Consider the following 12,416-nt stretch of genomic DNA (forward strand, 5'->3'; position numbering starts at 1 on the left):
GATTGGGGTTTTGAGTGATGAACCAGGCTGGGAGTTTTAAACGCCTCAGGAATCTTTTGCAGGTGTTTAGAGTTAACTCGTTGATTCAGATGATTAGGTTCATAGCTCGTTTAGAGACCCTTTTAATGATATGCTAATTTTGTGAGATAGGAATTTTGGGTTTTCATGAGCTGTATGCCAAAATCATCCGTATTAAGACAATAAAAGACCTGAAATATTTCAGTTAGTGTGCAATGAATCTAAAATATATTAATGTTAAATTTTCATCATGACATTATGAAAAATAATGAACTTTATCACAATATGCTAATTTTTTGAGAAGGACCTGTACTTATGTCATGCAATAAAATGCAAATGAATTACTTAAAAATCACACAATGTGATTTTCTGGATTTCTGGTTTAGATTTTGTCACTCACAGTGGAAGTGTTGCATTTCCCACCTTATGGACTAAAAATTGGATGAAAGTAAACAAGTAAACAAAGCACTGATGTAATACAATTAATTTAATTTGCTAAATGCACTGTTAGATATCCTAAAACATACACCACCTGAAAACCCAGAGGGTGGTGTACAACAACAGGACTATAATAAATACAACTTAAAAACAGTTCTAATAAACATCCAACAATTCTGTTATGCAGTCCCGAGTTTACTTTTACCTGAGCAGTTTTGAGGTACTGTAAGGTGAAGTACCAAAGCTGAGAGGCTGTGTCCAAAAGAAGGAACTGGAAACCAGCAGAGGTGATGTATGGTGCTTCTCCTGCCTCACTTATGTTCAAAGAGAATAAGAGAGCAACATGAGGAACAGTTCAGACCTTATCATCACCATTCTACATGGCAGTTCTTTCCTCGTGATGATCCTGTTGTGCTGCCTTCAGCTCAGTTAATTTATTGCACACATGTTCCAGACAAGCAACTAAATTAAATGTCTAGAGCCTTTTCTAGAACAGGCCAGTATAAGTGTGGCCAACTACACTTTTAGATTAACCTTTCCATGGTAGCGAGTATGATGTTTTGGTAAATCAATGCAATAATTTAATCTTGAAAACTACAACTAAAAACACCTTTATTTCACTTTTATATTGAGATTTACTTATTAAAATGTGATCTTGATCTGATTCTCATACATTTAAAAATGTATTTCAGAGTGAAAAACACACATACAATCTCTGGTGTTGATATGCATGGCTGCATGGTGGCGCATTTGGTAGCACTGTTGCTTAGCAGCAAGAAGGTCCTGGGTTCAACTCCAGCCCGGGAGTCTTTCTGCATGGATGTTTGCAAGTTCTTCCCGTGCATACGTGGGTTCTCACCGGGTACTCCGGATTCCTCCCACAGTCCAAAAACATGAACCAGTTAGGTTAAGTGGTCTCTCTAAATTGCCCTTAGGTGTGCATGGTTGTTTGTCTTTTCTGTGTTGCCATGCGATGGAATGGCGACCTCTTCACAGTGGACCCTGCCTCCCGCCCATAGACTGCTGGATATAGGCACCAACTCCCCTGTGACCCAGTATGGAAGAAGCGGGTATAGAAAATGATGGATGGTTGTTAAATGCAGTTCTATTTTTTTTTTTTTAAAGCTCTTGTGGACTGTATTAGGAGAAACCAAACATCTGCAGCATCCATTCTAGCTCAGTGGTTAAAACAAAACATGTAAACTTAGCAGCCAAGGATCTTCAGCATTTATCAGAAGTGACACTGACATTGAAGTGGCCTACACAAAGGCACTTCATTGATATCAACCTCCAAATACAGGTCCTTCTCAAAATATTAGCATATTGTGATAAAGTTCATTATTTTCCATAATATCATGATGAAAATTTAACATTCATATATTTTAGATTCATTGCACACTAACTGAAATATTTCAGGTCTTTTATTGTCTTAATACGGATGATTTTGGCATACAGCTCATGAAAACCCAAAATTCCTATCTCACAAAATTAGCATATTTTATCTGACCAATAAAAGAAAAGTGTTTTTAATACAAAAAAACATCAACCTTCAAATAATCATGTACAGTTGTGCACTCAATACTTGGTCGGGAATCCTTTTGCAGAAATGACTGCTTCAATGCGGCGTGGCATGGAGGCCATCAGCCTGTGGCACTGCTGAGGTCTTATGGAGGCCCAGGATGCTTCGACAAAATATATGAATGTTAAATTTTCATCATGACATTATGGAAAATAATTAACTTTATCACAATATGCTAATATTTTGAGAAGGACCTGTAAACCTGTAGAGACAATATGCCAATGAGAAGGGCGCACAGTCACCTAGAATAATCTCAGCTTTAATGATGAATTCACAAATCGATTAACACCTAGCGTAAAACTAATTTAGGTATTTCTCAAATGTTTTACATTTGGAAAATATGACTAAGCTGTATTTATCTGTACCTTTTCATGAGGCCTGCTTGAACCAACAGCTGAGCCAGGTCTTGACTAACAGCACTGGGTGAACCCACCATGAACTGCAGGATAACTTCCCAGCGTTCCATAGCATAGCGGTCAAGGCTCTCAATGTCTCGTGCATGGCGATCAGGACCCAGAGTGCTACCCTCATCCGCCCACTGCGCACCCCTGTGGAGCAGTACATAATTGGATTATTTTACAGAGCAAAGAAGTTTTCTTATTTTAAATCCCACAACTTGGCCGGGTAAAGATTGTGGGCTTAAAAAGAATTAAACTTGAATAAACAGAAGAAACATTTCAAATCGTTTCATACCAAGACTAGAAATGCAATCCAAAAAATGCTGTCAAATGACAGCTTGTTAAATCATGCACTAAAAACTGTCAAACACAACAACATTATAATGTAATGTATACATATGCAACTGTGGCACTTACACATATTGCCCCTCACTAATCAAACATGTACAATCATGTCTACACTCTTTTCAAGACATAGCCAACTGCATGTGTGTGTAGCGTACCTTGAAATCTTACACTAGGTTCCAGATCGCAGATGTAAGATTATGCCAATACAGACTCATAGGTTCAGCAAAGGAATTTAAGCTGTGCAAGAGAATTTTAGTCTTTGTGCAAAATTATGTTGATAGCAAGATATACAAGGGATATGGTGATTGTTGGTTATATATGATAAATTATTTTACTTTCCTAATAATCTTTAATAATAATTACTAATTAATAATTTATTGTATTATATAAAAATGCTCTAAGTTGGGAAACGTTTTGTGTTCGCAGTAACTGAAATATTTTGTGAGAGTTTGGCAAAATGGAGGAAGAATGGAAAAAAAAACTTTTATCTTCTAAAAGAAAACATATTTTAGGTAGCAGTGATTGAGCTCAGATAGATGGCTGTCCTGTTTAGGATAAAGTGACTGTACCAACCTGGACTACACACAACATTAAATACAGTGGAATCATGCTCAACATGTAAGGAGAATGTCTGCAGTTGCAGACGTCTTCATTAATCAACCAAAAAGGATTTTATGGAAAAGCTTTTATCTAGGGTGATGAGGGGCTTTTACTGAGTCTATTTCATCGTCCAAGCATGTCCTTATAGGGCTATTCTAAAATCTAGAAAAGCATGTTTAGGAGGGAAACCTGGCATTCAACACCATAGCTATGCAGTTGCATTCCAAGCCGGGGTTTTTGGGCATAGAGCACTGCATCTGGGGTACAGATGGGAAGATGGGTCTGCCTAGAATCAGCTAGAAGATTATTGCTATTTATACTGAGAAAATGTATAATGAAAAAATGTCAGGTATCATTTTGGTATGTGCAGTTCTGCACGCAGTTTGATGAGCTGATATGGGTCTGAAGTCACAAATTCTATGAGGCATGGAAATAAAGATTTATCAATACTGGTGTTAGCCTGTATGTGAATGGTTTTCTTAATCACACAACTTGTCCTAAGATTATTTTTACGCCCAGATCTATACAAGTTTTTGACAAGTGACAGTCATACTGCAACATGATGTAAAGAATACTCCAAACCTTCCCGGCAATTTCACAGTATTACCTGATTTATACCTTTATTCACATCTGTGGCAGAGATCAAAACAGGATACAACTCTATGTTCTGCAGCCATGAAAATGTAAATCTGATTTTCTTACATAAGTGATATTCTGAAACAGAAATAAAATCCCTCCAAACTCAAAATGTAACATGTATAGGTTTTTTATAAATAAAACCAGACACATGCCAAAGGAGCATTGCAAAGAAACACACAGTGGCCTCATTTCAAATATAAAATCTGTTGCCTTAAAATATAGAAGCCTTAAAACCCTTAAACTGAAGTTTTAGTCCCTCTGTCTTCCCCAAATGAAAGTAAATGGTAAATGGTAAATGGTATATAGTGCCTTTCCAGTCATACTGACCACTCAAAGCAGTTTAAACTAGAACCACATTCACTCAATTTTACTCACAAACACACACATTCGGTAAGGGCAACTTGTGGTTAAGTCCCTTGCCCAGGGGCACATCGACATGTGGCAAGAGGAAGTTGGAATCAAACCCACAACTTTCAGATTGCAAGACAACAACTCCTACCATTAAAATTTAAACCGAGATAACTGAAATATAGTACTTAGAAATGTCAACCAACATGAAATGGTTAAGACTATCTACACTCAAAACTCCACCTTATAGTTCAAGGTAAAACAAGAAGGGCTAACTTCCACTCAGGAATGGAGGGGGCTAAATAACGACCATAGAGGACTATCCTGGCTTAAAGAAAACATTCCAGCTGTTGTATTGTGCCTATATTACTTACAGCCATGTCACCCAGTCCTAAGATCAGTTAAACTTATGTAGAAGAAAAGAATTAGGCCATAAAAATAACAAATCCATTCTCAAAAGCAAACATACCCTCCAAGCAGTGCTGTTCCTAGGTTGTCTTTGAACACTGGATTTAAAAAGTATCCTTGAAGCCCGCCCTGAAGGTGCTGACTGTGCCAAAGGCGAAGACCTGTCAACACTGAGACACAGTCATCATGGTCCCTGCAGGAACACACCAACACGTAAATACAATCATTTCAACTAGAACCAGTGTGACACACAATTAGCCATTAGCTTTGTTCTGCTAGGGGGGTGACAGAAAAGCTGCAAACTATATATGGATTTTATCTACAATTCCCAGAGTAGTTTTATGATTTTCACAATCAAAATGTTACATACAGCTCAGCCATTTGTCTACATATAAGTAGAAAGGTCCGTAACCAATTACACACAAAACAATTCTAATACATTTTAACAGCTTTGGACTAAATGTTAATGCAGGATTGAAAAATGTAGTCATTTAAAGGTGGCAGTGATCAAGTAGAAACACAAGTTATCTCCATCAGGTACAGGGCATATGATTTGATTTAATTTAATATAGGAAAAGGGTCAGACAAACCACCCTGATCCAATGTGAAAATATAATTACTCATCTTGTTAAATCATAAATTAACTTAGATGAATAACTTTTTTCTGGAAAACTGAATTTAAGTCTTACCAACCACAACTAGGGCTGATTATCTGTTACAGAACCTTTCTGAAAACATGAAGTATGCCAAAAGGCCAGAAAAAGCAACATATAACGCCCCAATAAAAATTGAATCCAAGAAACACTGATGACCAAAAATACAACAAAGGCCAGTGTCACTTGTGCCAAATATCTTGATCCCCAATAATGTTTAAAAAACTCAGCTTGACCTGCTGTGAATGCGGAGAAACCACAAAGTGTCTAAAAGCTTAGGATTAATGTAATACATAGAAATGCGGATCAGTCAGACTGGGTAACCCCAGATGCAGTGATGTTCTTGGTGTCATAACAGGACAAGGTGAGTGACTCACCTCTTACTATCTTTTTTTACCCACAGTGCCACAGCTGCCTGGGGGAGAGGCTGGTCCAGGAACAGCATGCGCATCACATAGTTCTTAGCAAGTGACGGAAGTTCCCTGTAAGCAAAAAATCCTGGATGCCATAATAATGGTGGATGTCGAGTATGCTGAGTGTTAATACAGGTTCAATACAGGGTACATACCTGTAGACACCCAGACATGTTGCTGGGTGGTTATACAGTCTGTCCAGTATCTCAGGGCTCAGTTCTCTCAAGTACTCATGAAGGTTCTTACACTGCAGCTGGACCCGCAGTTTCATGATCTGCCATAGAACAGAACTAGTTCACCATATAACCATAAATACATACTGTTTGCCCTCTCTATACACACAGTGACTTAATAAATGTAGGAACAGCTCGTCTACCTTTGCTGCCACAGAAAAGTCTCAGAATATTTTTTTAGCTACTTTCAGAAGGGTCCTGTTACTTAAACGTCAGCTAAGGATGAAACACATACAGTCAAAATGTTGGGCATATTAGGTATATGTACCGCATAGAGGAGAGTATGGGAAACCAGCAAACTCCTTGTCGAAGAAATTTACTTTACACAAAAAACCAATATGGTAAACATGAGTATGTTCTTCTTCTTCTGTTTAATGACAGTTCGTAAATGTGCATTACCGCCTCCTACAGGGCTGGCCTTTAGGTGGCGAAAAATAAAATAAAATAAAGAAAAACAAATATATAATAATAATAATAATGATAATATATATATATATATATATATATATATATATATATATATATATATATATATATATTATATATAAAGAGAGAGAGCCTTTATACAACAGCCATGAAAGCCTTTATTTCCATTACTTATAGATAAAATTAAATATTCCATTGGACCAAAAAGTACCTTTTAATAGAGAAACATGGAATGTAATGAAGCATATGAACTGTATAATCCCTGCTTAATGGTTGAACCATTCATATTGTATATGGTTGAACCCATATTCTAAATTATTGAACATGACTGTGTACTGAAATCCCTAGTGGTAACTGACTAAAGTTATTACATTTTTAAGTTGCTTGTGTTTATCTTATGTAATGTATAATTAGAACCAGTATTCCCAATTTTTAAACAGGTGATTGTAAAGCATTCTCTTCTTGTCGTGTTTGCATCCCTTCTATTTTCAACCTGCCTTTGAATGTTAAATAGATGTGATTCAGTTTCACTGACATCCTAGCTTTGTTGCTATGTTGCATGGCTCTAAATCTTGATCTTGGCTTTACTTGATGATATTTGACTGTTGAAAGTCTTCTCTTACTGCTTGCTTAGCTGCAATATTAACAAACTCGATTAACTCTGCTCCAACATAAGCAAGACTCAAAATGTGTATTTGAACCTTTGCTTTGTGTTGTATACATATGGATGTAGTATTCTGATAAGGATTTACTGGATTTTATACTTGATGAGACTGAAACACTGTGAAATTACTGATGTACTGTGATGGACCGACAAGCTATCCAGGATCAATGTCCCTTTCTTCAAACAACTGTAAAGCAAGTACACTTTCTAGGTCAATGGAATAAACTGATAAATGATCAGACAACCTTTTTATGACAAACGTTTTACCAGATGGAGCATACACTTGCCTGCTGTCCCTTTATATTGATCTTTTGAACCTTCTGTAAATACAAAGCCTGAATCTGATAGCATTTATATAAAGCACATAGAAACAATGTACTATAATGGTTGGTGTTCTGCTGATTAGATGATGTAAAATAAGCAGTATTTGGCAATCACATAATCTTTATGGAAGGTTCTTCTAACATCATTTCAATGCTTCCAGTAGGGAAAAAAAAGTTATGTTCTAGTAGGTTCCCTAAAATGGGATGGCGTAGTCAATGGCTTAGACAATGTAGCGCCCCTGAAAAAGAAGGAAATTATTCATAGGGCACTGCCTCCCTGGTTAAATGCAGGGCTGCGTACTTTAAAGAACAATGTTAGAAAGTTGGTGAGAAAATGGCGCTCTACGCACCCAGAGGAATCATATTTAATCTTGAAAAATAGTCTACTGTTGTATAAAAAGACACTTTGCCAAGCTAGAACAGCTTATTTTTCATTAATAGAAGAGAATAAGAATAATCATGGGTTTCTTTTTAGTACAGTTGCTAAATTTACGGAGTCATAGCACCGTTGAGTCATCCATTCCCTTAGCTCTTAGCAGTAATAACTTTAGGGGATTCTTTTTAAATAAAATTTATTCTATTAAAAATAAAATCATTGGCATACTCCTGAACTTGATTACTTCATCCTCAGTAAGTGAGACAACATTGGAAGTAACTGTAAAATCTGATCTGTGTTTGGACTGTTTTGATCCTGTGGAACTTCCTGAGTTATCAGAAATATTAGCTTAATCTAAACCTTCAACCTGTTGTTAGACCCAATTCCAACCAAATTATTGAAGGAAGTGTTGATTAAACTGCCCCATTCTAGATTTGATTAACCTATCCTTAGTAAATGGATATGTACCACAGGCTTTTAAGGTAGCTGTAATTAAACCTATACTTAAACCGTTGCTTGATCAAGATGACTTACTAAATAACAGACCTATATCCAATCTTCCAATCTTATCTAAAATTCTTGAGAAAATAGTTGCTAATCAAGTGTGTGAGCATTTAGACAGTAATGACCTGTTTGAAGAGTTCAGTCAGGCTTCAAGGCTCATCATAGCACTGAAACAGCACTAGTGAAAGACACTAATGATATTCTTATGGCCTCAGATAATGAACTTGTGTCTGTACTGGTTCTGTTAGATCTCAGTGCTGCATTTGATACAGTCAATCACAATATTCTCTTAGAATGGCTGGAACATGCTGTATGGATCAGGGAAACAGCAGGAGGCTGGTTTAAATCGTATTTGTCTGACAGATTCCAGTTTGTTCATGTAAATGATAAATCATCTTTAAACTCCAGGGTTAATCGTGTAGTACCACAGGGTTCAGTGCTTAGACCAATTCTCTTTACTATATATATGCCTCCAGTAGGTAAAATTAACAGGCAGCATCACTGTTATGCTGATGATACTCAGCTTTATCTATCAATAAATCCTGATGAGCCCAACCAGTTTGATGGGCTACTGTCATACCTGCTTGTGTTTTTGTTATATTACCAGTCCTTTGTTTTCTGTCTCCCTGCACGCCAAACCCACACCTATTCTGTGTTTTCCCCTGATTGTTTGGTCACGCTTGTCATTGATTACCCCTGCTGTTCAGTTATGTATTTAAGCCCGTTTGTTTCCTTTGTTCCCCGCTGGTTCCTTATGTATGATCTTGTGTATATGTGTTTCCTGTTGCATACTTACTACCCTGTCTGTGTCCTGCCATGGACAATAAAGTCTCGTCTTACCTGCAAATCTCGAGCTTCAGGAGTTCTTCCCCGCACATTGGTCCAACAAAAAACTTATGACATCTACAGACATGTCTAGAAGACATAAACACTTGGATGGCTTTAACATTTCTGCTTCTAAATTCAGACAAGACAGAAGTTGCTGTCTTGGACCAGAATCTTTGAAAAAGAAACTGCTTAGTCAATCAATTAATGTGGACAACATTAAATTGACCCCTGGTAATAAAATAAAAAACCTTGGTGTTATTTTTGACCAGGACATGTCATTTAAATTCCATATTAAACAGGTTTATAGGATTTCCTTCTTTCACCTCCAGAATATTGCCAAAATTAGAAATATCCTATCCTGGATTGACGCTGAAAAACTAGTCCATGCATTTGTTACTTCAAGGCTGGACTATTGTAATTCTTTACTATCAGGATGTCCAGAAAATGCAGTTAAAAGCCTTTAGCTGATTCAAAATGCTGCAGCAAGACTTCTAATGAAAATTAAGAAGAGAGATCATATTTCTCTTATTTTAGCTTACCTTCATTGGCTCCCTGTTAAATCCAGAATAGAATTTAAAAATCTCCTCCTCAAATATAAATATGCCCTTAATGATCTAGCTCTATCATACATCAGAGATCTGATTGTTCCATATATTCTTAACAGGGCACTTCGTTCTCAGACTGCAGGTATACTGGTGGTTCCTAGAGTCTCTAGAAGTAGAATGGGAGGCAGATCCTTCAGTTATCAGGCTCCTCTCCTATGGAACCAGCTCCCAGTTTTAGTCCGTGAGGCAGACACCCTGTCTACTTTTAAGGCTAGGCTTAAAACTTATAATTAGAGTGGCTTAGTTTATTCTGAGCAATCTCTGTAGTTATGCTGCTACAGGCTTAGGCTGCTGGAGGACATAATGACCACTTTCACTCTCTCTGCTACATTCTCATATTACTCTCCAACTTTGCATTATTTGCTGTTATTTCAGCTTTTAATTTCATGTTCTCTTTCTGTTTTTCTCTTTCTAGAAGCTACATCTGACCTGGCTCTATGTTTAGCTGTGGCACCTTCCTGGAGGGAGACATCGGCTGACTTTCTGCTGCAACAACTTAGTGCTCACCTTCTACAGATTATCCACTTGGCCTTGTCTTTCAGTGTTTAACCCTTTCTCTCCTAGACATAGCTACTGGCTGAGCTTCTACTATGACTAACTCTATGTGCTCTCTTTCATACTCTAGACTTGAAAACTGGCTCAGAGTTAATCTGCTTAGCTGTCTTTCTCTCCTAGATGAAGCCACTAAAGGAGCTATAACCATTAATGTTTCACTTTTCTTTCCCATAGAAAGTACTACTGTGTTTTTTTTGTGTCTCTGCTCTGTTCTCTCAAACCCCCAGTCAGTCGGGGCAGATGGCTGCTCACACTGAGCCTGGTTCTGGTTTTGCTGGAGGTTTCTTCCTGTTAAATGGTAGTTTTCCTCTCCACTGTCACTACATGCATGTTCAGTATGAGGGATTGCTGCAAAGTCAAAGCAACCAACTATCCACTGTCGCTACATGCTCATCCAGGAGGAGTAAATGCTGCAAGTCACTGACTCAATGCAATCTGCTGGGTTTCCTTAGATAGAAAAACTTTTATCCAATTTCATTAATAAACTGAATCTGACTGTTTGATAGTTAGGATTAATTAGAATGTATGTACCTGACTTGAAATCTGTATGAATACCCTGAATTGACTTTGTAAAGTGCCTTGAGACGACATGTGTTGTGAATTGGCTCAATATAAATAAAACTGAATTGAACATTCGAAATTCATTCTTAAATTCAATTGAGATGCTGTGAAATGATCTAAAACCAACCATTCATTCTGGAAAACCCTCTAATGTTGCTGAATTAAAAGCATTCTGCAGACAAAAGTGCGCCAAAATTCCTCTATAACTATGTAAAAGGAAAATCACAATGCTTGACAAATCTGTGAATGGGTAAACACTTTTTTCAAGGCACTGTGTATATACATTCACCGGCCACATTATTAGATTATTTATGCACATTTCTAATCACCCAATCATATGGCAGCATCTCAATGCATTTAGGCATGTAGACATGGTCAAGATGATCTGCTGTAGTTCAAACCGAGCATCAGAATAGCGAAGAAAGGTGATTTAAGTGACTTTGAACGTGGCATGATTGTTGGTGCCAGACGGCCTGGTCTGAGTATTTCAGAAACTGCTGATCTGCTGGGATTTTCACGCACTACCATCTCTAGGGTTTACAGAGAATGGTCCGAAAAAGAGAGAAAAAAAAAACAGTGAGCGCAGTTCTGTGGGCGCAAATGCCTTGTTGATGCCAGAGGTCAGAGGAGAATGGCAAGACTGGTTTGAGCTGATAGAAAGGCAACAGTAACTCAAATAACCACTTGTTACAACCAAGGCATGCAGAAGAGCATCTCTGAATGCACAACATTTCGAACCTTGAGGCAGATGGGCTACAGCAGCAGAAGACCACACCGGGTGCCACTCCTGTCAGCTAAGAACAGGAAACTGAGGCTACAATTAGCACAGGCTCACCAAAATTGGACAATAGAAGATTAGAAAAACGTTGCCTGGTCTGATGAGTCTTGATTTCTGCTGCGACATTCAGATGGTAGGGTCAGACTTTGGCGTCAACAACATGAAAGCATGGATCCATCCTGCCTTGTATCAATGGTTCAGGCTGGTGGTGGTGGTGTAATGGTGTGGGGGATATTTTCTTGGCACACTTTGGGCCCCTTAGTACCAACTGAGCACCGTGTCAACGCTACAACCTACCTGAGTATTGTTGCTGACCATGTCCATCCCTTTATGATCACAGTGTACCCATCTTATGATTATTTCTGGTTACTTCCAGCAGGATAACGCGCCATGTCATGAAGCACGAATCATCTCAGACTGGTTTCTTGAACATGACAATGAGTTCACTGGACTCAAATGGCCTCCACAGTTACCAGATCTCAATCCAATAGAGCACCTTTAGGATGTGGTGGAACAGGAGATTCGCATCATGGATGTTGAGCCGACAAATCTGCAGCATCTGTGTGATGCTATCATGTCAATATGGACCAAACTCTCTGAGGATTGTTTCCAGTGCATTGTTGAATCTATGCCACGAAGGATTAAGGCAGTTCCGAAGGCAAAAGGGGGTCCAACCCCGTACTAGCAAGGTGTACCTAAAAAAGTAGCCGGTGAGTGTATT

The 12,416-nt window shown here is 38.0% G+C and overlaps 1 protein-coding gene across 2 annotated transcripts in view; it reads right to left on the reverse strand.

The window, feature by feature from the left end:
• Positions 1–6,476, reverse strand: part of gtf2h4 (general transcription factor IIH, polypeptide 4) — a 46,148-nt gene extending 39,672 nt beyond the window's left edge. The window contains exons 1-6 of one of the 2 annotated variants that reach the window (XM_047384781.1): positions 6,344–6,476; positions 5,998–6,116; positions 5,807–5,911; positions 4,838–4,969; positions 2,401–2,583; positions 662–770 (exon numbers count right to left, since the gene is read on the reverse strand). In XM_047384781.1, the coding sequence (XP_047240737.1) occupies positions 662–770; positions 2,401–2,583; positions 4,838–4,969; positions 5,807–5,911; positions 5,998–6,113 (645 nt within the window). In that variant the 5' untranslated portion in view covers positions 6,114–6,116; positions 6,344–6,476. Of the gene's footprint in view, positions 1–661; positions 771–2,400; positions 2,584–4,837; positions 4,970–5,806; positions 5,912–5,997; positions 6,117–6,218 lie in introns of both variants that reach the window. The other variant, XM_047384782.1, reaches the window with a different exon arrangement.
• Positions 6,477–12,416: the final 5,940 nt, after the last annotated feature.

The sequence above is a fragment of the Girardinichthys multiradiatus genome, chromosome 13 (genome assembly GCF_021462225.1).
Source record: "Girardinichthys multiradiatus isolate DD_20200921_A chromosome 13, DD_fGirMul_XY1, whole genome shotgun sequence".
Taxonomy (NCBI): domain Eukaryota; kingdom Metazoa; phylum Chordata; class Actinopteri; order Cyprinodontiformes; family Goodeidae; genus Girardinichthys; species Girardinichthys multiradiatus.